The 27,799-nt window shown below is 38.8% G+C and overlaps 1 protein-coding gene across 7 annotated transcripts in view; it reads right to left on the minus strand.

Moving 5' to 3' along the window:
- LOC105197035 (transcription factor Sox-3) overlaps positions 1-27,799 on the minus strand; it is a 413,519-nt gene that overhangs the window by 16,584 nt on the left and 369,136 nt on the right. For 2 of the 7 annotated variants that reach the window (XR_850796.3, XR_003269041.2), the window contains exon 3: positions 11,839-11,965. The exons of 4 other annotated variants lie outside the window; for them this stretch is intronic. Coding sequence is in view for 1 of the 3 variants with exons in the window: in XM_011163230.3 (XP_011161532.1) it covers positions 20,576-20,687 (112 nt within the window). In the remaining 2 variants the exon portion in view is untranslated. Of the gene's footprint in view, positions 1-11,838; positions 11,966-14,802; positions 20,688-27,799 lie in introns of those variants that run through there. One more of the 7 variants, XM_011163230.3, reaches the window with a different exon arrangement.

The raw sequence follows: 27,799 nt of genomic DNA on the forward strand, positions 1-27,799 counted from the left end.
ATAGGAAGCAAAAAGCATATTGTAGATCAGGCTTTAATCTCTCAGATATTCTCATTCTTCTTACAATTCTTACCAATAGAAAAAGTTCTTACCAGAAAAAATTCTTACTAATAACTAAAATTAGAAAAGATATAACAAGTAAGTTAAACCGAGATTGAAGTTAATCTACGCTGGTAGAAATGGGCATTGAAGAAAAAAATGGAATTAGCGTGAAACTAAACTGAATTAAAATAAAAAAAAGCTTTTGTAATTTAAAATTCGATTTTACCTTCAATCCCATATACATCTGTCGTTATTACAGTGCAACAGCATTAGTAAGCATAAATTTTAACGCAGCTCAAGATAACAGGCTCAAAAGTATTTCGAGTCATATATCAACACGCGAGTATTAATTAAGCAATCGAAGCAATCTCGTGAATAGAAAAAAAAACATAGAATTTAAATTCCAAGATACTCTCTTTATAAATGTCACCTTTCTATTTCAATAACTGTCGTAAAATAACATCAGTTGTCGCAGTCACAAGACACTGATGTATTTATCACGCCGATAAAATTCAATGGCACACTTGTTACGCCGATGAGAGTTGTTTAAAGTTGGGGAAAAAAGGATAACGAGCCGCTTTTGTAAATGACGAACAAAAACCGCATGTGTAAATGGCCGTCGACGAGTTGCCGCGTTGATGAAGAGGGTGGCATCGTCGACGAAGTGGTAATATAAACTTACTGATTGCAATTGCTACCGGTCTTTTGGGAATTTATATATATATATATATATATATATATATATATATATATATATATATAAAACACGCGGCAACACAGAGAGCCACTGTTTTCGCAGATCGATGATCGTTTGTCACGGCGCGTCGAGGCGAAACGCGTTCGCGAGCTTTTTTATTAACTCCCGCATGTCCCACGAGCTTTCACCTTCTCTACCCGCGTTTCGCGTTCACGTGCACGCGCCACGTGTACATCTATGTTAATAATCATGAATAATTATCCATTGCAACATCTCGATACCCGATGTGCTCTCCTTTTTGAGAAGTGCCCTTCTCATTTGTGAGAAGCACGCGCAGCAATTGATAACAAGAATTGAAGAATTATTGAATCTCGCAGAGACCAATTTTTAATATCTTTTCAACAATTTTGGATCGTATATAATTAACATTTTACGTAATAAGTTATTAGCACAATATTTTTAATGTATTTAATTACCTAAGAAACAAATTGAATAATTTTTGAATTGTATTTTAGGATCGAAAATTTATTCGGCGCGTAGTTTGACAAACTTGATTATAAAGTCACACAAAAAAATATTAACTCTCCGTAGTCCAGCGCTTTCGCTGCTCTCCTAAACCAATCGGGTCATTGGTGTCTAATAGTGTTTTCGAAAGATATACTGGGCTCTAAAAAATCTGAAAAATTTTTGGCACACTCTTCTAACATTCTAGAATACGCTTTCACAATGGTTTGACCCGAAACGTTTTTCGCTTTTTCTTTGCGCGTGCGAATTGAAGCAGAATAATTCATAATTGAAAATTCACCTGGATCTTCAAATCGCCGATTGGGCCGGTTAATTAAATTTTGATCGAATAAGGCTTATCTCTAATTACACAGAAAAAATCAGTATCAAATCAGCAATTCATTGTTTCATATACAAGCAAGAATATAAAATCTTCTTGAAAGAATTTGATGATCTTAAACAAGCATAATTTGCTTACACGAAGAAACAAAATTTCTTCAACTTGAAGATTATAAATTCTTTCCAGAAGATTTTATATTCTTGCTTAGATACGAAACAATGAATTGCTGATTTGATACCAATTTTTTTCCGTGTAGTAGCATTCGCATATCGCAGTCAAAGTCGCGTTCTCTTATTATTCTTTCAATATCAGTTTCTTTCTCATTCAAGAGCCAATTGTCCGTATAAGTTGGAGCCAATATTGACTTTTGCTGTAACACGGAGAAACGTTTAGGTATTCAAGTTTTTTGCGGTAAATCCGTGTTTTGGTGAATGAGGAATCGTAGACGTTTCGGAACAGACACGATTGCGAGTCGATTCCGTTACGAGAGAGGTACTCGAGGCGGATAAATTTTTATCGGCGTCCGTTCCGGCGTGCCGAGCTTATTAAGCCGTCCGTCCGTCCGTCCGTCCGTTCGTCCATCCGTTCGTTCGTCCGTCCGTTCATCCTCACAATGGCCGTCGAACGGATGGAAAGCCGCGTGCGAAGGTATGGAAGATTCGCAATCCGTACCCAATCCTCTCTTTCAGTGTAATTATTTTTACGCGAATCGAGAGCTGCTGCCGATGACAGCCACGACTGCCGGAGGAGGCGGAGGAGGTGGAGACGAGACGCGACGCGGTGCAGCGCGACACGGCGCGACGCGACGGCGACATCGCGTGTGTCGGGTCCGGCAGAGAGGCGACATTGGTTTCACAGAGGAGGGACGCGAGAGACGGCAGGTGAACCTGCACTGGGCCCTCCCTGGGGTCGCCCGCTCTCGCTAGGCGAGGACGCGGGAGCGGAAAACGCGACGGATGGAGGAAAAGGTAGGCGAGAGCTGCTGGTGCGTGACGGGCGGGGGTGGGACAAAGATCGGTGTCATTGGCAGCATCTCGGCGAGCTGGAAACCGACAGGCGGAAACTGACACGTGACTGGAACACCTGGCGAGCCGATAGAAACTGTGTGCCGTCGGTGCGCGAGCGCGACATCGCCGACTTCAACTCGAGTCTCTTCTCGAAAAAGCGATAACCGAGCGGGAATCCGACGATCTGAATCGTTTAAAAGTTGCTGGGAACTTCCTTCTTCGAGCACGACTCTCGTTTTCACAAAGGAAATACGATTACATCGGGAACAGTGTCCCATTTTTGTATGAATTCTTTGAGAATTTTTGTTTTGTCTTTTTGATTCTCAAATGAAACTCGCAAGTCGCGGAAAGTAGGCTTTATACGTGCCGCGAGAAAGTTTATTGAAAGTTTACACATGTATGCATAACAGGAGCAAGAAACTCCACGTCTCAGGAAGAGTACAGATTGGCACGAGAGTAATGGCTTTCTTGCGAGTAAACGAGACGAAAACGATCAACGGAGTTTTCCAATTTTAAAATCGGCTTCGTTCTCTCTACAGAGTTCACATTCAAGCGCCATTGCATCATTGCATTCCCGCGTACAGCACAGAACAGCAAAACATTGCAAAATATTGCTACAATGTTTCAGCAATGTTGCAGCGATAAAATAATAAAATGTCTATTTCAGAAAGATTGATACGTAATGTTGCTGCAACCGGACATTTCCCGAAACATTGCAGCAATATTCTGCAATGCTTTTTCTACACTGAGAAGGATATTTGATGATGTAGTTGTAATTACTAAATACGTAGCTGTTTTGACCAAATTTGTAGCTTTAATCAAACAAATGATTTTCATACGACTTACAACCAAACGTTTCGTTAAACGTAATTAAGTTTTTGGTATCAGTAACTACAAGAATTCATTTGATTACTATTTAACCACACGTTTGGGTAATATTTCTCTCAGTGTACGCTGTGCCGTATAGGCTTTTACTCTTACAAAAGAAAAAAGAAACAGATCTAAACTATCGTGTTTCAAAGAGAAAGGAGTGTGCGAGGTTAATAGGAAATACCAAGGCGACAACTCGTAGTCCAATTCTCCTCGCGAAGAAACTCACAGCGCGCCATTTCGTTTCAGCAACGTTGGCAAAGCGGCTGCACTCCCCCTCCCCACCCCTCCTGATGTAATAAGCAAATATCCCGAATAATAACGAGGCACGTCGCGAGCAATCTTATGACAGTATAATCTTCCACATTACGTACAGCTTAATCCGATCCTGGACGAGGAGAACCAGCGTGGATGATTCGGAGGGCGGGGGACGAAGGGAGGCGGACGGGGAGGTAGCGGAGGATGACTCTGCGAAAACGGACGCGCGGCCGGCCAGAGCGCTCTGGCCGCTCTCTGGTTCAATTTCTGGCGTCAATTAAAAAGTGATGCGGACCGAGGAAAATCAGGAATTAACGAAGCGGGCCCGGAGCCGTTCCCGTCCACGCCGACGTTTCGCCGACGCCCGTTCCCGTTCTCGCGGCGAATCGTCCTTAATCGGCTGTCATTGAGGAATCTCGGCAAGAGCCGATCGGGAGATGCCGATCCGATTTTAGCGAAACGTCCACGATGCCAGAAAGAGGGAACTGAGTCTATGTGCGTGAAGAACGAATCGCGAACCGTAAGTGAGTGAAAGAGAGAGAAAGAGAGACAGAAACGTCGTCTCCCTCGCTGCTCTTTCGAGACGCTCACGATGGAGAAAACGGCCGCGTTGGAGCGGAAACAAACGTTTTCTTCAAACTCTTTATTATTCTTTTCATCTACTAATGATATTTTCGACATTAAGCTGATTTTTCTTTTGTCAAATGACGATGATAGAGGCACGTATGATGACTTTATACGGAACCTCAGCACGACGGCGGTGCAGGAAAAACAGAATTTCAGAGTTAATCATACATGGACCACGTGTTCGAGAATCATACAGATGTCGCTTCGAACGAAACTGACCCTTGATCTTTCCCTCCGTAACGACCTTCTTCCTACTGCGTTGCGTTGCGGCGAAACGGCTAACCGCGATTCGGACTCGAGAAAGGAGGCTTCGTCTCGTCTCTCGAACTAGCACCCAGCTGAAGTTCGTTACACAGCGTGACTCGGCAAAGACGATTTCTTGGACGATCTACCTCGCCTCGCGCCTTCGACGGATACTCTTTTGCGTGCTCGCGCGAGCGAGCGAGCGAGCGGACCTTCTTCCATCGGAGCTTGAAGAAAGCTGTCGCGAGCTACCCATCATTAGCGCCATAATTACCGAATTCACAGTCGCGCGATTTAATTGCTCGATCGCGATATTATTGATCGATCGAGAATCCGCGTCACAATACTCGCACCTTTCACGCGCGACAAAAATTGATCGTTCCGATTAAAAGCCCAACAGCCCCTCCGACTATAATTTAAGTTACTCTTTGTTACAAGAATTGAAACCGAAATTCTCGTCAACCAATAACGCAATAAATGTTAGATCAATATCTAATAATAAGTTGAATATTCCAACCGATATATGAATACGATATATGAAACACGAGAAGTGTTATTTTTTGGCCGATCTCGCAAGTGCTTAACAGTGTTGCGCTGAGATAACTTAAGATTATCTAGATAAAGATAAGATAAATTACTGATAAACATATCTTAGATAAGGTAAAGAGAATTTATCTAAATACGTATGGTTTATGAAATATCATTACATCCTACTACATCAGTATCGCACGTACACGTACGTATAAACTTTTCATATTGAATTAGGTGCCTAATAATAAGTCTAATTCTAAAAACTTGGTGTTTTTTCGTGTAATCTACCTGTCCAGAGTCTCCAATTTCGTAAGTACGGAGCTTTTACATCAAACAAGTATTGTCACGACTTGGCAATATGAGCTCTGAACGCCGTGTTCACCTAAGAAATGATAAAAAAAGATCTGAATTGAAAAACTTTTCGTTCTCTGCATAAAGTCCATACTGCAGACGCGTTAATGCATATACTTTAATTCTGGAATAGAATTTATAAATCTATCAAAAGTAATACGTACGAAAAGTTGTTAAAAAATTATTGCGTTTAATCAGTAAAACGGGACAGACTTCAGGATCCCATTACTTAAACCGCAGTCTTAAACTGAAGCTGGAAATAATATCGCAATTAATTTAATCGTGAAATTTAATGCTGTAAGCAACTTTAAGAAGCTATAGAGAACTTATTACGGGAACAATATCACCCCAGTCGGGATATAACAATATTTAAATCGTGAAGCATTCTGTTCACTTATTTGCAACCTTATATATATTTGCGCGGAAATAAACTTTCTTCGAATCATGACGTCTTAGCGTTTCTCGATCTTTAATCCCCGCCAAAACGCGAAATAACACGCTCGATGCAACTGGATTAAAGGAGGGTTAGTCGCAGTCACGAATTCTGTTGCGCCTGCTGCAGAATTTGCCATTATCCACCCGCCGCGCCGTTTCGCCAATGTTGACTACGAAACTCCGTAACGGCGTGTTGCAATCGTGAAAGGCGCAGAGCTTTGCGATGACTGTTGCAATTTACCCTCTCGACTAGCCCCGCCTACAGCCAACTACGTTCTCGTGAATTAACGGCTAGCTGTACAATGTGAAAGTAAATCGTCGAGAGCATATCGGCTGGCTGATTAAGAGTGTCCATCCAGGTGCCCTACGATCATCATCAATCGGCACCGGAGAGGAAAAAAAAAAGCCAAGACATGTCCCGCGTGTGCATGCGCGAGATTGCTACGCGAGGAAATTGAGGGCGAGTCGCAGGACGAAGGAAGGGCAGAGCGAGAGAGCGAGAGAGAGCCCTTCGCTGGGAAGAAACGGCGACGGCCGCGCGCGGCTAATTACCTGAAATAACCCATTAGTCCTGTATCCACCGGGAGTTACGAGGCAACTGCTGAGACAGAGAGGGCGCGTCGTCTTTGACGTGTTAATCTCGCCCGAAGGACCGCGCGTTCCTTCCACGGCTGCCTCCTCCGTACCCTTACTCTCTCCTGTTTCCATGAATCAGCACTATCGCGCACCTGAGAAAAATCACCGGCACGGAACGAGCCGCGATGCAGATCCGCCGAATCGATTATCGGTGTAATAAGCCGTACCATTTGGGCGTGATCCCGGAGCGGTTCGCGCGGCGAAAACTGTCAGTGTGCGACAGACGTTTTACAACATTCCGTAAGAATTACGGAAAAATTAACGGAGCCGATGCGAAGAACTGCGAGATTTAAACTCGGGATTCCTGATACTCACTCCTAGCACTTAGCATGCTACACCACGACTGCTCTACTTGTCTCATAACAATTTCAAATATTTATAATTTGCCCTACGATTTTTTTTCTATTTTCCTAATACATAATGTAATTGTCTGCGCGTCAGTACGTACGTTCGTATAAAGTTAAATCTAAATCGAAGGTTTACCCATTCCAATAACGCGTGCCTCATTCGTTTGACCTGCAGAGTCAGGGATTTTTTCTGTTGTTTACGTATTTGGAAGCTTACTTCAGCTATATAACGTATTAAAATTGAAGAATATCACACGCAAACGAGAACTGATAAACTTTTATACCGATGAAAAGATTTGATAAATAAAACACAATTCTCTTCATATAAACAAGTAAATAAATAAAAGAATAAATAAATAAAATATAAATAAATAAGTTAATTATATATACAAATTTTTTTAAAGAATTGTGTTTACGTATATAATATTATATAATTATAGTAATGTATATAATTATTGTAATCAAGATTTTGTAAATTAATATTTTTTTAAAACTAATTTAAGCTAAAGTTTAAGTTAACGGCTCATAAAATTAATTTAGTTACAAGTTGTATGAACAATAATTTAACTCAATTTAAATTCCGTGAAGATTAAATTTAATTTAAATTAAAAGTTAAATTTCATGAGAAGGTATTATTTATATCAAATTAGAATATCGTAATTTTTACAAATTAGATTGCTTTAACAAATAATTACAATATAAATCATCAAGTAAATTTAATATTTTCTTTGTAAATTAAATTTTTAATTAATTACTACGCAACTTTCATTGTAATACAGATAATGTAATAAAAAAATAGTACAACCATTCTGCACATTTATGTGTTACGTAAAAATATTTTGCGTTTTATAATTTCATTAAAAATTTTATAGTTGTATTAAAATAGTTTAAATAAATACTGTGACTCGTATTCAGAATAGCGCTTATGAAGATGTTAGCGTGTTTTTATCGTTCTATTCTTGTTTTCTAATGAAAAATAGAATAACAGAACCATAGGGCAAATTATAAGTAAACGAAATTGTTACTTATTGAGACAAGTAAAGCAGTCGTGGTGAAGCATGCTAAGCGCTAGGAGTGAGAATCAGGGTTCCCGAGTTTAAACCTCGGTTCAAATCTCTTCAAATTTACTGTCTCACATAAAACGTTTTTATCTGAGCCAGTAAATTCGAAGAGATTTGAACCGAGGTTTAAACTCGGCAACCTTGATTCTCACTCCTACCACTTAGCACACTACACCACCATTGCTTTACTTATTTCATAACAATTTCGATTACTTATAATTTGCCCTATGATTCTATTTTCCCACAATATTTATATTAACCGCCGCGATTGAGACTGTCCTGCTATTCGAATTATGAAGCGGTACATAATGAGGTTTTCAATTTTTAACTTCGACATAACATTTTCTTATGACTCAACGGAACGACGATTCACGGCTTCGTTAAAGTAATTTTTTTTTGACGCATTTTAATATTTTTCTCACATTACATGAAGTTACTTTCGTTATCATTTCACTCGACGATTTTATTTCAGAGACTCACTTATATTCGGGTTATTTTGTGAGCAGAGATAATTTTCGCCGTGTTTTTCAACAGAAAAGAAGTCCTGCGGAAGAACCGATCGACAGTGCCTTCGTATAACTGCTTGGTAGAGCTTCGGAGGTTGGGGGCCGCGAAGTGAGAGGAGCAATCACGAACGATTTCATAGCTGTCACCCTCGATGGAGGACCTCGGGTTCCATTTCGAGGTTCCCGGGCCGGGGAGATCCGTGGAATGACGGGGCGCATTCCCCTCTTCGCCTGGGAGGAAGCTTTCCCTCTTGAAAAAATTCGGGATACCCGTCGCTCCGGAGCGGGCACGTACCTCGCGCGAACTCATCGACCGGAGGCCGTCCACCTGACGTTTCAATTTTTAATCGCCCGCACGATACATTACGCCTCAGTGTGCACGCAAGAACGGCGGGCGATTTGGGATTGGAGAGCGAATCGAATTTCGCTCGGAAATTGAAATATTTTATATTCCAATTCTCGAAACAAATGGCCTCCTAGAGTGTGACTAAATGAATTGTTTTTACACGGAAAGACTTTTCTCTTAGAGTTTCTTTGAAAATTATGTTAAAGGAATAACATGGCATTTTAAAGAAATTTATGTGATTTACGAGAGGCGCATGTCAAGAGCAAGATTAGATGCAGGCCAACAAGGAAAAGCCAAAGTAAAAGAGAAAACTTATTGGTGGCACAAGACACTTGTACTTTATTTTTCTAAACAGTCGCCATTAATTTCTAAGCGAGTGTTTTTTTACACCTTTTCCACAAATATCTATCGCTAGACTTTATTTGGGATTATTTATTCTCTTCGATTTATTCTCTTCTTTCATTGAAATCACTAAATCTTTTAGGTAGCGCACCAAACGTCATATATTGTCATTATCTTACTGTTTCTTCTATTGGCCATACAGCCACCAGTCTATAAATAAAATAGGACTGTACAAGTGTTTTGTGCCACTAATAAGTTTTTCTCTTACTTTCTTTTTCTTTTCGTATGTGTGACTGGTCTTAACTTTTGCTTAAAAAGGCACCTCCCTTACAACTCACTCGCCTCAAGTAATTTTCACATTTTCCTTCAAGAAGCGACTTCTCAATGATTGACTTCTCAATGAAGAAGAATAAAGAGTTGAAAACGGCAAAATTGACTGTTTGGCGATGGACTTTTATACAGAATGTATAAAAGATTAAACTTTCAAACAAATTTAATATTTTATTTGTAAATTAAATTTATATGAAACAACAAAGAAATATTGTTTTTTATATAAAAATATATTTTTCTTTTACATATATAGATAACTTTTTAACTTAGAAAAAAAAATTAATAAATTAAAATTTGTGTTTTAAAAATGACTTAAAGTTAAAAATTAAATTATTTACTATTAACTAAATTAAACCATTAATTAAGTTAAAAGTTATTAATTTTTTAACTCTATTATTTAACTTTCAACTTTGTAACTATTATAGTTATTACTCAACTCTGCGTTTAAAAGACGCCTCGTATTAACATCTATGATAAAATATAAAATAATTTGGTGAAATTTTGCTAAAGTTATAGTAAAATTCTTTGAGATATCATGTTATTTCTTGGTTGTGACTTTGAGGAGTAAATTCTCCTGAGAAAAAATTCCCTCTTTACTATCGCCGTACCCTATTAAATTTATTTTTCGATTCCGAGCGAAAATAGAAGCAAATAAAAATACGAAATGACTTTATAGATCGCGTGAGTACATTGTTGACTATCAATTAACGTGCGACATCATAGGTGTTGTCTGTCACGGGAGATATCAGAAAATCTTGAAAGATCAGCTCGAAATCGGTTAGTTCCACGTACTTTCCCGACTACTGCGCTCCGCCTATCCAATTTGCTTCGTGGACGTTGCTCAAAGAACGACTCATTCTCGCCGTGCGTACGAGCAATGTCGAAACGAGAGAGCGTTGGAGGGCCGGTATTCTCGAAAGAGGCGTAGAAGCTCGAGTTTGCTCGTTTGAGCGCGACGAAAGGACCCGTTCTTGCGAGCGGCGAGACTGATGGCGCGAAAGATTTTTTCGCCGCGCGCGATTTTTTTCTCTTCATTGACTTATTTTTGTAATTAAAGCGACCGCCATGGCGGAACGATCGGTGACAAGGTGCGCTCGCCGACCGGCTCGCCGAGGGTCAAGCTGTTCGATTTTGGCGATCCGGAGAGCGAATCGGTCGATCGATCGTAAGATCGGCAGACTATCGAAGCGGCCAATCGCCTAGTTTGCCTGAGCGGAACGAACTCGCCGTGCAGATCGGCCTGTCAAGTGAAACTGGGGCAAAACATCCGCGTCCCGATTTAATCCGCCGGCCGCGAGGAATCGAGTCGGGATCGGTCACGGCGTGAGAGCTTTCTCGGCTCGTTGTAAAGATCGGTAGGATGGATCGATTAAACGGCCCGATAGAGATCGCGTTTGTCGTAGAGATCGCGAGTCGGCGCAACGCGGGCGCGCGCGCGCAAAGTGCGCGCAAAAAACGATCCTTGGTGTTTTGCGATACTTTCATGGACGAACCACCACCGAGTTCCGGAGAGTCGATTTGCCGTTCGCGTGGGTACTCGTCACTCGTGAAAATCGACTTTCTACGTTAACGGACGAGCGAAAAAAAAATCGACGTTGTCACGCCCTAGATCGTCGCTCAAATGGCTGATCGTTATAGCGAGTTCATTAAAATTCAAAGTAGTCCGCGGTTTGACTCGTTAGCAAATTACTAAATAAAATCGAAATTACAAGAAACCTTCTCTCAATTTATCATCTGATCACTAGACTGTTTTCATCAAGGATGCAATAATGCTCACATCTTTGCGTAAATTTTCACGTATCAGAGCTGAGTTTTGCGTGAATCGCTTAAATAAAACTAAATTAACACCTTTGTTTCTCCTTGTAAATTATGGCCCGACCACATGAAATAAGCGTATAAAGAAAATCGAGTCAACTACGAATACATAGATTTACATGTTACTAGCACACAAGTCTAATCCAATTTTCGTACACAGAAAAAAATTAGTATCAAATCAACAATTCATTGTTTCATATATAAGCAAGAATATAAAATCTTCTTGAAAGAATTTGATAATCTTAAACAAACAATATTTTACTTACATGAAGAAAAAAATTAAAATATGTATTTAAAATTATAAATTCTTCCAAAATTTTAAATGTTCTCTCTTGTGTATGAAACAATGAATTGTTGATTCAATACTAATTTTTTTTTTTCTTTGTAGAATGCGTTTCCAAAATCTCGCGTGAACCTCGCCGCAGGAACACCCGGTAGGAACCGAGCGCGCCAGAAGAAGTAATCAATCTCGAGTGTCTAGTAAGTTTCACGCCTTGCTCGATTCTCTTTCGCTTGATCTAATCTTCTCAGGATTGAAGGGAAGACTCACCGTAGCGCGCGAAACAATCAAGGAGCCTGATCCTTCGGTGGTGGAATGGTTCGACATTGTCGCGGCGAGAGTAGTTCACGTCGGCCAGGATTCCTGCACGCGTACGTTGCCCGTCGCGTTCCAATCCCTGCAACACACACAAGACGTGCGTCTGAGAGCGATCGGGGTCGGGTCCATTTTCGGAGCCGTGGCTAAGGTAAAGACCGTTTCCGTTCTGGCGAATTAGCCGCCGTTCCATCGCGGGAAACATGCCAAATTGATACCAACGAGCTATACTTAATTGCTACGGCCAAAAGAAGTCGCGTATCCGATAGAACGACGCTACTGACGAAAGGGGGGAAAAAAAGTTGACAAAAAAGAGCATTCCGCATTTAAACTCTCTAAGCATTCAATAGATCTATTCTGTAACTCTTAACAACATTTTGGTATCGTTACGTTATCATTCGCAGCTTGTTTACCACATATATCTGCGCAATGCAGTGATTATCTCGTCTAAACTACGCATCAACTTAATTGTAAGTTAGTCTAGACATATTAAATAATTATATACAGGGTGTAACTAAAATAAAGTAACAAACTTTGTGCTTGAGCTCCCCACGCGAAAATATGTGTGAAAAGAAGTTCATATTATAAACTTATATCCGCGAACTCACTGTTACTGAGATACAGCACAAAATATTTATTAATAGGGAAAAATAAAAAGGTAACATTTATTATTATTTAATATTATTTATTTTCAATTTTTAATTACAACAAATGTCTTTTGTGTGATTCTATACACGCTTGGACACGTCGGATCATGGACTATCGCACTCTTTTAAAGATCCCGAGGCAATTGCAAATGATGTTACAAGTATCAAAGATACATTGGCGTAACATATCTTTGTTGACGATTAGAATTTCATAAATTAAAGACTTTAAATGTCCCCAAAAATAACATTAAAATTTAGCAACAGTGAATTTGCGGACATGTTCATATGAACTTTTTTTCATGTTTTGGTGTGGAGAACTCGGCCCCAAAGTTTTTTCTCTTATTTTGGTTACACCCTGTATTAGCTGCGTAACGATGCCGAAGTCTAGAAGTCAATACGTATATAATAATTATAATTCGCGTTGAAATTTTTTTCATAGTTAGTAAAACCATAAACATAAATTTATTATTATTTATATTAATTAGTAATAACTATAAAAATGGACTTCTTACATTGAGAGAAAAATTACTAAATTTTAATAAGTATTTAATCAAATAGCACTAATGAAATATTTACTAAATGTAAATATATGTATGTTTATTTAATACAGGAACCACAAATTTAATTAAAGTAATATTTTTTCTTACAGAGTAAATATGTACCGTAAGCAAATATTTTATTAATATTATTCGAATAAATATTTATTAAAATTTTGGAATTTTTTCCCTCAGTTTAACCATAATATTTTACCATGATATTATATCATAAATATCAAATATCAAACCTTTTTCTCTCAGTGTAGGATATTTATCTCGAGTGTAGAATATTTATTTATAGCGTACTATATTTATCTTCAGTGTAGAATATTTATCTACGACACACAGACACATAACAGATGTGTAGACACAAACACTTGTGCATTAGATAATTTAGTACATAATTTATCCTGTTCTTAATAGATTAATAGCACACTCGCTAAACAACGATTTTCAGTTTAATTATGCCACGATTAATAATAGATCGTTTTTTAACAGCCATTATTAAATAATCATAGGTTGTTAAGTGACGATGACTCCGTAACATCGCACGCACAACGAATTTACACGTTTTTATTCCGCTTCGGTAACTATCAATGAATAATTCATCTACTTCTTTTTCTGTGAAGAAGATTTCCCTTCGCAAAGTTCAACGCCATTACGTCGTTATTGCTTTATCAGCCGATAAGTCTCGAGCGCATTAAGGTGAATCGCGACATCGATCGCATCTTAAGGGAATACTAAAGTCGTCCTGTTTTACTGATTAAATTCAATAAGAACCCCGCACTAATCCTGTATGAAATTGGATTTTGGTTAAACCAGCTTGGTCTTCTCATACGTTGCAGCTTATGACTTGCTAAACAAAATATGGGATACTTGGACTTCCATACAGCCCGAAGTGAATAAAATTATAGTGATTTGTTTCAGATAAGAGTTGTAAGAAGGTCTATATCTGTTTAATCTTTATTTTATCGCCAAGATCAGGTTACCTTGAATTTTGTTAGGATCATGCACTTTTTTTACATATTCTTGTAGTTCTTGTCGAAACTTTTTCATTTTATAATAAGATGTAGATGACTAGAGGCCAATCAAATACAAACACTGTTTATTATTTTACTTTATTTTACATGTTTTGTTTACTATGTTATACGCTAAAACATATAAGACAAACCAGCGAATATAACCAACGTCCATTTTCATATAGATTTAGGGTTCTTCGTGACAAATTTTCGTACATGTTACTTTTACAGATTTGGAGAAATCCTATTTCAGAAATCAAGTATACGCATTAATTCATATCTACAGCATTTGCAGATCCTTTTTCCATTTTCTTAGAGCAATATGGCGACTAAAGCTATCAAAATCGTAGTAATATTTGCTTGATATAAAAACTTTACAGTCTGTACTTGTGAAATTAATACCTTCAGACATGTAATAATAATTACGAAGAACTGATATCGAGTTCTTAAAATTAGACATTACAACACCTAGACATCTAATTCGATACAAAAAGCTTACACAAAAATTTATCTGTGTACTGAGAAAAGAGCCTTGTTGCAATTTAAAAATCTCATAGATTCAACCAATACGTTTGTTCAAAAATGGACGAATTACCAGATTATAATAAACTCTATCAAACGTTCTGATTATAAAACCTCGAGTTTTATTATAGAAATTCTGCTTGGTTTCACTAAAACACGCTCAATCATACACGTCTTGTTGATATAACAAAATTATTTTTCTCAATGTATGCGTGCGATATTGATGTAGTAGTATGCACGTAGTGACGCACCGATGTTTCGTAAATCGTACGTATGTATATAAATAGTATGTGTGTAAGTCGCTGTTTAGTCGGCAAAATTGACGACTTTAGCATCCCCTTAAGCAGGCACACATCGTCTGTGCGTGTCGCGAAATGTGTCTGCACTCACGTTGCATGTGCGCGGGACTAATTCGCGAGTTAATTTTATGCAGCGCGACATGCGAGAAGTCGGCGCGACGCGACGCGACGCGACGACGGTGTGGCTTATCGCCGTCGCAACCGCCTGCGACGCGACAATTGCCGCGTTTCCTCCACGAAAGCGTCTCACGCGCGCATTTCTATCACTTCACGGAGGTGTGAAAATGACGGATAGCCGTAACAAGGCAGCACGAGACAGAGGTAACGCATTGTACGCCTCGGCGAACGCGTTTTACGCATCTATTAAGAGACGCGTCATTAACGAGATAATTAGAGAATTATGGAGGAGTATGAGGTTTTAATGTGATTTATTGGCTCTTCCCTTGTGACCGCAGCACATCTCGTTGCATCATTTGTTCTCTTCAATAATTACTTCAGTTGTTAATCATTAATTTTAATTTTATTACCGTATCGTTAATTTTAATAAAGTCATTTTTTTTTCTTTACATCTCGCATCACGCTAATATACCTCGGGGCTTCTAATCTCAATGACGCAATTTTGTAATGCACGTATCGAACAAAGTGTATACAGTTTATCATGGAGGTGAAAATGACGAATGGCCGTAACGAGACGATCCAAGGAGGATAGCCGAGTCGGACGATTCCTCTTCTCGTTTCCCTTCATTTACGACGAGGTCACGAATGACACATGACGACGAGTAATGAGCTTGCTTCGTTATCTGCTGCCGCGCGAGACATTCCACGCCCACGCGCCCGAGAACGGACAGAGGATTGATTTAAGAACTATCGTAAATGTAGAATTACATGGTGAATTTCAGCCACGTGGTACACCTCAAATTAATACGAGCGTATTTCATAACTTTTCATAAAATTCACGATGTAATAAAAGCGCAGAAGCTTTAGCATATCTTGTAGAATGGAAAAGCCATTTCTATTTATCTATATACGATCTATATGTATGCGGAATTCTGCAATTTGTTTGGCAAGAAAAAAAAAGAGGAGATCCAGTCGAGCGTATCAGAATTAGAGCAAACTGAATATAAATGTACAAATAAGCAGTCGTACAGAGAAGAAGAGAAAAGAGGGAACCAAGGAGAGTTAAGAGACAGAAATATGATCGGCTAGAAAAGCTAAAGAGGGGCACTGCGAGAACGAGAGAGGAAGCTGAGTTTCAGTCAGGCCAAAGATAAGGACCAGGTTAGACCAATCAACCAGAGCTAGCTCGTGCTATCTTCTTGAAATTCTTGCATATGGCACATATGTCTGCAGACACGTAAGCAACTTGGCAGTCTCATCGACAAAGGGAAAATTAACAAACAAAATTGTAAAAATTTAAAATTGTTATTCTCATTATAGTCATAAGTAAATAACTTTCACTGGCGCTTATCGAAAACAAGTAAAAAATATCAAATTCTTTCAACAAGTTTTAACTGCAATTTTCGAACGCGACGCTTTCAGGCATTTCGGATTTTTGCAGTTAATTTTGCGATTTTCTGCTCGCCGTTGGCGTCGGCAGATAAATCCTTCGTGGCAAGATCGTGATAAATTTTCGCGAGGCCCGTGAGGGGGAAAGCAATACCATTAGCTTTCGTTTTGAATGGCGACACGAATTACGTTCAGTTGGGAGAGATTGAACAGTATGAAAAAAGGGTTGCTACCCTCCGCACCGACGGGCGCGAGCATCGATGGCATTGTTCGAAAAAAATTAACCCGGGATTTTTATTTACTGCCGTTCCGACGTACTCTCCTACCTCCGCGACTCCGACCCTCACGGAGGCGATGATCGATCGAATTCGCCGAATTCGCGTGCACGCTTTTTGCAAGCGAAGAAAATTGCGGCAAAGAATTCGCACACGTACTGGATTCACGATGCGTCGCTCGCGCTGTACGCACACGTTTCTTCTGCAAACTTTTATAATAAAATTTTACGACGATAGCTAATAAACGTTATATAAATTAACTCTCTGCGGACACTGCTTATCGTTAGTTAGACATCATCGCTGAGAAAACGTTATATTTTTCAAATGATTTTCGAACTCAAAAAATCTGAAAAATTCTGATATGTTCCCTTTCAATATCTAAAAAATACGATTTTACAATTATTTGATCCGAAACGTTTCTTATTGTTTTTATGTGTATATGTTCGTGCTCTCGAATTTGAGGCCAAATAATTCAAGATGAAAAAATTGCCTGGGTTTTAAAAGATTCGCAATGTCTGCGGGGGATTAAAATCGATAGAAGGATGACGAATAGTCGTAACAGGATCTTAGTGCCTAATAAAATCTCTTATGTAATTTTACATTTATTTTCTGGTTCTTTAAACTGCGCGCCGTTACTTTTAATCTTGAAATGCACTCTTTAAATCGGAATCAGGATTTTTTACATTGATTTGCAATATTTTTATACTTCTAACTGTGGGAGTATTGATTGTCTTTCAGTGATTTCGATTAAGAGGGTGAAACTCACTAATCTTGGAATCAATGTATTATCACTGAACCTGAAATTACTGAGTAAAATTTCACTGATTCTGGTTTAAAGAGCAGTTAACTTGAATCAGAATAGTAATCACAATCAATATTACTAAATTGATCAATTTAACAATATGCAGTATTATATTTATTAACATTAATGTGATTAAACATTTATTAGCATCAATATTATTAAATTAATAATCAATTTAATAAGATTGATGCTAATAAATGTCTAATTATATTGATATTAATAAATATTTTATAATACTGCAAGAACTTATTGCAAAAAAATATTACTTTAGTCGCAATTTGAACCTGCACTATATTTCATGACGAGCATCTTAATTAATTTGATCACCAAAGTATATGATAATAATTTATCACAATAAATATTATTGCATTGATAAAATCTTTTTTTCCAAGTAAAATAGTTTCAACGAATCATCAAAATTATTTTTTCAGAGTACGATAATATTATGTACTTTGGGTCATGAGAATTTTGAGAAACCAAAAATAAATCAGAAAGATAATTTTGATAATCCAAGTGAAATATTTTCTGTATTTGACAAATAATAATGGACTATGCAAATTTTAACATCTCAGATAGCAAACTGATAATGTGTCGTCATTTTAATGTCAAAATAACGACTTGACGACAAAATGACATCAGCTTTACTATCCGGAACACTGCAGCAAAATCGTTCCTTCTACGCATTAAAATCTCCTGCTATAATCATTCATTGGCCTTGTCTTGATTTTAATTGTGTTATATTTATCACACTTTTATATTAATTATTTGTAGGAATGCGTTAATTAAAACATGCGTTATCGGTGGACAAACCGATTTATTATATGTTTTGTTGATATCTTATATTCACAGATTGAGCGTTTATCATGTGTAAAACAGATAGACGGTCCGCTTTCACTCAGAAAATCTCAACATTATTGTTGGCTTGTTAGGTACTTTTCTTAAAACCACCGTTTTAATTTATTGGTCTTTCACAAATATCTTAAACAAACATCCGAAGAAATTGGAGAGTGGTATCGATCGTATCATCCCTTCCTTTTGGTGGCCATAGTCGCTCGATAGTCATTACGGCCCGATTCGCGAACAATTAAAGCGAAGTGGCAGAAGCAAACACCGATCGGCAAGTGCGCGCAAAGGGAATTAGTATGTACTCTGAAGTTCGAGCCCTTGGCTAGCTCGAACAGAAGGCGGCCGGGCGGAGCGTAGCAACGCGTGGCACGGTGAGAATGCGCGACGGGATGGCACTCAAATATTTACCGCAGCGTGCAAACAACGCCGGTATTGTTCCGCGGCGCTACTATGTGTAAATTTAATCTTCCTCACAGGCTCAAAAATGAAGCTCGTGTGCGCGATTGGTGAACAAAGTGCGTGGTGAGAGCGAGCGAGCGAGCAAGAGAGAAAAAGAGAGAGAAGACGATGATTTGCTTCACTTTCGACAAATCCGTGTATCCTTAAATTACAGTTGCGTTCCACCAATTACGACTACAGTCCTTTTTGGCGATAATTCTTCGTAATTGAAAAATGATAATATCAAAACTGTAATTTAGTTACCCGATTCAGCAGAGGAACCGCACAACATGGCAAAAACGTCGCAAAACATTGCTACGATGTTTCAATAATATTGCAGCAATATTGCATTAATACAATGCGTTACTGCAACGTTGCTACAACATTACGTATCAATATTTCTGAAGCGGACATTTTACCATTGCTGCAATGTTGCTGAAACATTGCAGCAATATTTTGCAATGTTTTTGCAATGCTGCGCTCTATGGGAGCCCGTTGTTGGTTACACGTTTATCGTCGAATCTGGATGTTCCGTACGTTCCTGAAAAGTTGTACTTTTAATTGTTCATCTTTCTCTCTTTCTCTCACGGGTTATCTCACAGATAATAATTTATCTCACAAACTTCACCTAACGCGCGAGGAAATGTCGGAGGGATGAAGTCGTCATGATGGCTCGACGAACGAGGAATGCGCTGACTCGCCGCGCAGCTCGACGCGACGGTGACATCTCCATCTTCTCCTCTCCCCTTCGTCTCTCCTCCCGCTCTTGCCGCGTCGAAAAAAGAGGTCTAGACCGTCCTCCTTCCACGACCTTCCTCCAGCCCTTCTCACCAACCGCCCTCCGGTGAGACGACAACGATGACTCTGCCCGCTGTTACGTACGAGTGGCCCTCTCGGGCCCTTTGTCGGCCTATCGCGAGAGACACCTGGCCGCCGCGCGCTCGGCTTATCTCCTTCCTCCGCCACCACGAGGTCATCCAAAGGGTATCCTCGATCTCGCGTCGATCGCGAGGAGAGTTGACTAACGCCGTCACGTCGTCCCTCTTGTTACGGCCATTTCGACCGTTGATTTGAGAATGATGCAAAGAACGATGCCTTGTTCTTCGCATGATACTTGAAGTATCATCCCACACAACACACACACACACACACACACACACACACACACACACACACACACACACACACTTCATCCGAGGGACGTCACGTGGATGTCGCGATGTCCATGCGATATCCCTCAGAGAGATGTCACGTGTGCTGTGTGGAATGAGGAACGACATTGTTTTCATATTGCATTTTCTGTCTAGCAGGCGCTGTTAATGTAATCAGTCGATTGGTTCTTAATAAAATGTGTCCAAGAACGTGTAACCGTTCATTAGATTCACTTTAATACATTTTTAACGATTACAGGGATTTATAGAGACAAGTTCGCGTTGATGTAATTATTAATCTCGAGTATATCCCGGTGATGAGAATACATCTTGCTCATTTAGAGGAAGACACTAGGATATCTAGATTCCGGACCGTCATATTAGCGGCCACACGTGGCACCGTGAGAATTAATGCGCACGGGGGCAATGGGAAAAGGGGACGAGGAGGCCGGTGGAAGGACCAAAGGAATGCCATCGCCGAGCCGCACGGTCCACCTAGGAACGTAGCTAATGGGACCACTTAACGTCTCAAGCATCTCACGAAGACACCGGACGGACCCCGCGTTCGTGTACCATCTTCCACCTCAGGAACGACGTCGGCCGTTCCCACCCCTGTAGATCTTCTTCAGCGACCGTGGTCCGCGTGGCGAGTTAATAATCGCCAATATTTATTCCGGATTGGTCACGGCTCGGTCCGGAGAGTGATGAGGAGACCGGGCTGAAGAATGACGTGACGGCGGGTTCGAGGCCACGACGGAACGACCTGCGCGCATTGTAACGCCTGAGATTAATATTTACCGTTCACCATTACATCGCGTCGCCGTCCGACCTCGCGAGAAGCCTCTCCTCTCTTGCGCGAGATCATGCACGAAGGAATTCTCTCTCTTTCTTTCTCTCTCTCTCTCTCTCTCTCTCTCTTTTTCTCTCCGTTTTCGAGGGTGAAAGAGAACGGCGACGGAAAACGCGCGGCGAAGCACACACCTCGGCATCTGATGTATCGCGCCACGTCGCCTGGATTATCGTATCTGGCGAACGATTTTAAAATCAACACGCTTCGCGGCGGAAGATTGGGTAATCCGATGGAAACGCGCGAATTAGGCGAAGTAATGTATAACATGAAATCATACTTTAGCTAACATAACAATATACATTATTAGGAGGAAGATCAAGATCCCAATTAAGTTTAGTTATAATAAACGGATTATCGCCGATCGCAGCCTGAACTTTTTCGACGATAAACCGCGGAGTTTACTGAAGCCAGATGACCGGAACAGCGCGAAACGTTATTAAACGACGTTATTAAGCGAATTAACTGAAATGTTAGCGGGAATTGTCCGCGAATCGACCTAACGGACGCTCAATCCACGATTAAGTTGGAGAAGGCTAATGAGCGTTGAGACTTAACGCCAGATTACAGACTTAATCCTTTTGACGAGCGATTCGCGTGTCTACACGGCGTCACGTTACTTAATACACATCCATATCTATATATATATGCGTCTAGATAAGATAACGTTGTCCGACGTAACAACGTCGTGCATCGGTGATTATTGATCTTGTCGATCACATGGTGATTACCCTCGATATACACGTGAAAGAAAATCTGTAAAAAGAAGTTCATTGATTCATATCAATGCTTCAACGTATATTAAAATTCCATTTAAAGAAATAATGGTTTTGCTAAAATATTTAATAAATTAGGTGGATCTGAAAATAATTTTGTTAAGTGAACTATAGAACGAAATGCAATTAATTGAAGATAAATCTTAAGTCGGCCACACACGTTCAAGTAAACTTGTCAAATTAACCGTGTGTACTGTATTTATGTGATTTTGTCATCTACAATAGATTTAGCTTGCATATACACTTTCTAAATCTCTCGAAATTTGTGTTTTACTGAAAGACAGTGAATAGTCTGATTTCAGTATTACTTATAATCATTAGATTTTTTTATGCAAATATTTATTGCGAATATGCATAGAATGTGCAAATATGCACAAAAATTTACATTTTTTTAAGATGCTTTTTTGATAAGATAAATTTCTATTTTGATCTTATTTTCTAAACTTTTTTCTAAAAAAAAATATGTGTAATTATCATACTTATAATCAATATTATATTTATATCAATCATGATATGTATGCATTGTCGTTCAGTGACAGTGACATTGGTTCCAATCAGTAAGAATACCCTCTTTTTGATCGGAATCACTGATAAACAATGATAATCACTGATAATAACAGTTATAAGTGTAGTACTGCTAATCAGTAAATTTTCATTGATTCAGATTTAGAGATCATGTTTACTCGAACGGATCAGCTTCGGTCATAATTAGATTTCAATGCTTGTTTTCCTGATCTTATTTATTTATCTCATCCGTCACTTATCATTCTAACTTCTTTGCATTCTATTGTCGTTCTCTATCTTTTATTTATTATTACATTTTCATCCGTTGCTTATCGTCTTAATTTCTTTGCGTTTCGTCTTTTTGTATCTATTATTTTTATATACCTTGTATATTTTTGGGTGGACTTTGAAGCAGCAGTAATGTTGACGCTTTACCTCTTGTGTTTTTGCAAAATTGTTAATGACTTCCGTCATAAGGCATATAACTCGGCTGTATTTCGAAATACACAAGAAATTAAATTAAATTAAATTAAATTAAATTAAATTAAATGCTGATATTTTTTGTGATTTCATGTACGTTTTTAAGTTTATTGAACTGCCCGTTGAATAAACTTTTAGTCTTGAAACAGAATTTTAAGTTCAACGAGAATAGTAATATTACAATGTTAACTTAATAATCAATTTAGTATTTTAATATTGATGCTGACAAGCACCTGTTATGGCAATATTATATAGTGGTTGTATATGCATAATGAATAAGAAATCCTCTCTAATAAAGAATTAAAGAATTTATATGCAAAAAATAACATCTTAACCAGAGATCGAATCTGGATCTCGCTCTTCCGGGACGAATGTTATAACCATAAATCGAGACCACTGGCATGTGATATTTATTCAGAGTTGGAGGTATGCTAATTTTTTTAACTAAATTAAATTAAAGTTAATGCCTTATCAAATTAATTTAGTTACGTCAAAGTTACATGAACAAAAAAACTAACTGACAAAGTTAAAAGTTTATAAGATTAAATTAAATTAAAAGTTAATTTTAAAAAGCATTATTTATATTAAATTAAAAATTTGTAATTTTTTAAAGTTAGATTACTCAAAACGATTATATAATGTGAATTAGCAAATTTTAATATTTTATTTATGAATTAAGTTTATATGAAATAATACAAATATTATTTTTTTATGTAAGAATGTATTTTATTTTTTATAATTTTTTGCTTTATATATAAATAAATATTTTTAACTTAAGATAAAAGTCAAAGTATACGTATTCCAAAAATAACAGTTGTAATTAAAATTAAAAATTAACACATTTAAAATTAACTGAGTTAAGTTGAAAGTTGTTAGTTTCTTAACTTTTCATTAGGTACTACTCAATCCTGATACTATCATAGTGACAACAAATTGTTTACAGTATTTGAAAAAGGAGGTTCTTATTGACATCATTGCCATCATAGATGTCTGTTAGCATCATTATTAATTAAATTAAATCTCGATTTAATATTGTGATATTAATGTCCTCATTCAACTCAGAACTGTGTTTCAAGATCGAAAATTTAGCGCGAAATTTGATAAACTAAAAATATATGTAAAATCATACAAGATCCACTATGAATACGGTTATTTCTAATTAGTTTTGTGTTTTTACATATCGGTTTATTCTATTATCCCACAAAGTAATTATGAAAGATGCTTCAGTTAGTTGATAAAATGTTGAAATGTTTTGCGGTATTGCTCATCCTGTTTGAATGTTCAAATTATTTTAATAAGCCAACAAAATTATCTTTAAATCTGTATCTAGTTAAATTCTTAGCAAAACTGTTCTTTCCGTATGTTTATTTTGGATAAACTCCGAATCACTGTGTTCTTCCGATGATATCTGATGCTATCTCTGAAATACTGTTTACAAATTTCAATTGCCGAGTCACAGACCGGCTCGCTTGGAAAAAAACGCGGCGAAAACAAGTCGGAACGTCGCTCTGGCGCGAATGAATTCATTCGGCGCGACCACAAAAAGAGAACGAGCGGCGAGAGAGAGAGAGTCCGAGTCGGTTAATTATCTTCCGAGTTACTGTTTCAGCTGGGGGGGCGGAGGGGAGGATTTAGGTGATACGGTGATGTCGTTTGTATAGAACGACGAGAGGGAGGAAAGGGGGAAGGATGAAGGGACTCCCGGGACGCGGGGGCGCACAAAAGAGAGGCGAGGATGAATCGCCTCCGGAGAGCGCACGGGACAAATGGGGACATTAAGTCGCTTTTGCCGCCCGGTACCAGGCGCTACCGGCACCCGACTAGTGCTTGGCCCTTATAATGCAGCTCCGCAGCCTCCTGCACCTCCTCGTATGCACGCGCGTACAAATTCCTTGCTCGTGTTTTGCATGTGCGCGCAACGCATACACACCTCCCGCGTACGCGTCCGTAAACGCGCGCGAGCCGTTGTCATCTTCGCGCTTATCAGCGTGTTAAATCGCGAGTCCGCCACACGCATACTACTGCGACACATATATGTCGATCCGCATGACATATATCCCGCAACTGCCGCATTTCTAAGTCAGCGTTTGATTCTTTACGCCTCGGACGTTTACGGACGTTCTAAGCCAAACATTATACGCTTCGCTTTGACCCCGTTCCATTGCAAGAATGGTAACCCGTTTCATTGCATTGGCCGCTCGACACAGCAACAATACTATAAAAGTGATATTTCAATCTATAATAAATCTAGGCCTCAACTTCTTCCTGTGTTGAGCAACAAAAAGCAGATTCCTCCGTTATCAGTTTTATCATACCCAACGTCCACGATATGCGCGCTTCCGTGCATTGACACGTGTCATGGAGTCGTTTATGATGAGGCTTGTTTACACGTATCCGCGTTGCACCGCGATGAACATCGTAACGATCGCTATCCACTTCCGGCGGAAATGTGGAAGCGCCGTGACTGGTCGACCGATCTCATCGATCTATCTTTCCTGATGGAGGTCGATAGCTTTCTCGACAGCATTACTGCTGTACATTTTTATAACACGGTGAATTAATAAGTATAATAATAACACCTATGTTTATGATAATTGTCCCGCAATTTCATAACATCGCATATATCTTGTCTCGCAATCTCATCAATTACATAATGACCAATTAAAACATTTTTCGTTACTACATTCTCTTTGCTACTGTGTTATTACATTCTTGGGCATAAATCTAATTAATAATGATAATAAGCACCGATAAGTGTAATAATAATTAAGCAAAGAAGTAATAACGAGATGTACGAATCTACAGTAATTCATTTCAAAAGTTGCTCGCCGAATTCTCGTGTACGTTATAAGAAACTGCAAAAAAAAAAAGTAAAAAGAACTCTTAAAACCTACTTTTCTCTTTGCCTTCATTCTTGTGCGCAATACTTGATGGCGCTATCAAGGCTGTCGGGGCATACTTTTGCCCCGAGCAATTAGACAAGGCTGAGATAAACGAGAAAAGTTCCAGAACACCCGGTAGATGCTAACGCAAGGTCATAGGATGGTTTTCTCGGGGGTAGGAGCGAGGACCTGTCACATTACGGAGTGGAATTTATGCCCGATGCCCAGCGGCGTGACAAGTTGCCTCTGATGAACGGCCCCACCGCGAACTCTTGGCCCTCCAGAACGAGGATAAGGAGAATGTAGGGAACAGAAGGAAGGGGTAAAAATAGAAAGAGACAAACAGAGAAAATCCTTAGCACGCTTGCGTCTGTCCTTGGCCCTTTCTCCAAATCTCATCGAATTCTTCCTGTGATTTTTATCGCCACCCTTTGCCCTTACAATTTACCGTATTCCGCGAATTCAAATTGGAGATACCGCAGGTAAGGAACGATCCCTCCGCATAATTGTGCAATTTCTCCGCATAATTGTGCAATTTGGCGAACTTCTTCAAACGTAACTGCGCTTTAAAGACTTCTCAAAGAGAAGCTACTCCCATTTTATGTCTCTAATAAACTTCAACGAAATAAATTCGGCATGAGTTTCTTGTTACGTATTACATCTGTAATGTACATGTTAAAACATTTTTCTTAAGCACAAATCTAATTATTAATAATAATGAGCATTGAAAAGTGTAATAATAATTAAAGAAATCCTAAACTCATTCTGTTTTACTGAATACGATTTTTCCAGCATATTATTTTTCCAATTTTTCCTTTACTGATTTAAAAGTCGTTTTCTACAATTAATGTATGGACACATTAATATGATCCTAACTCATCGATTTTATATAAAGTAGAAAAAAAATTTTTTTAAATTTAAATCTGTTTAGTCTGTTTTCTTAACCCAATATGGCATCTACATGTGCCAATATTTGCTTTATACGAAAATTTTGCAATCTGTGCAACATAAAAATGGCTCGCTGGATTACACGCGAAATACAATGTTGAATTCTTAAAATTGAATACCTATGAGAAATTAGTGTGCTTGAAAATTTGTACATGTACATGCGTACAATATTGATGTAGTGGTATGTAGTGACTTACACATTTCGTAAATCGTATGTGTGTAAGAGGTAGTTTAGTCGTTTTGCGATGGTCTCACGACTTTAACAAGAAAAAAAGGTAATAATGAGACGTACAAATGTACGAAATCTTAACTGTTTCATCCAACATCGTCTTCTTTAAGATAAATCTTTATTGGAAAATTATGTTGAGAAAGGTTGACTCGCCATTTAACTAATTGATCGCTCTTTCCGGAAACGCAGCACGCTCTTCCAAGAGCGAACGGAAAGTTTTTCCAAGAGAGAGAAAAAAAATGCAGAAAGGATTGTTCCGCGTAAGTTCTTTAATTACCGTTGCCATACGAGCCGGGCAGCTTGTGCAAGCGTTTCACGCTCGGCGGTCGGCATTTTCTGCGAAGCTCGCGCGTTGACGTGGGTGGAGGCGATCGTAGGATCCGGCGCGGCGGGTACGGTCTCCCCCGTGCGGGAGACAGGGGGTCACACTCCTGCGGTCCTCGCGCGGAACGTAGGGTTTAAAAATCCCATAGGATTTTAACGCCCCACGCAAGACGACGTCGTTCCTCGCGCGCTAACGCCGCCGCACCGGCCGGCCACGCACGGCTCGCCGGTGATAAACACGCCAAGTTACGATTTCTCGGAGCTCGGCGCGCCGTGTGCGAGCCGCGGTTATTAGCGGTGACGGTGGTGGTGTTTCGTACGTGCCACGTCCACTTTGCGAATGGTACGAGTCGGCGGGCCTCGCTGCCCGATGGATTAATGTGAGATGCAAATCTGATGACACGGTCAGCTAGATCTCGATTTGAGCTCCGGCGCGGAGCGAATGCAATCCTATTTACACAAATTAATGGAAGCTACTCAGACAATGTGTATATTTTTTGCAAGCTTGAATTACGTAATTCCATTTACTATAATAAGTTTTTATATTCCTAATTTAGATTTATTTGGATACCGTTTATTTTAAGATGTTATCTCACACAGAAAGAAATTAGTATCAAATTAACAACTTAGATCTAATAAGCAAGAGTAGAAAATCTTTTTGGAAGAATTTATATTAATTTTTTTTAATACTAATTTTTATTCTGTGTAAAGATTTAATTAAACATTTGAAAGTTAATGTGTTTTTATTAAGATTAATTGTAATTTCTTTAATATTTACTTTTTTTTATTCATTTTGATCATATTATTATTCGTTTTTTGATAATTTTATAATTTTATAGAAAATGAAATTGTAAATATATCAATTGTAGCATTAATTTTTATAAG

This window comes from Solenopsis invicta, chromosome 9 (genome assembly GCF_016802725.1).
Source record: "Solenopsis invicta isolate M01_SB chromosome 9, UNIL_Sinv_3.0, whole genome shotgun sequence".
Classification (NCBI taxonomy): domain Eukaryota; kingdom Metazoa; phylum Arthropoda; class Insecta; order Hymenoptera; family Formicidae; genus Solenopsis; species Solenopsis invicta.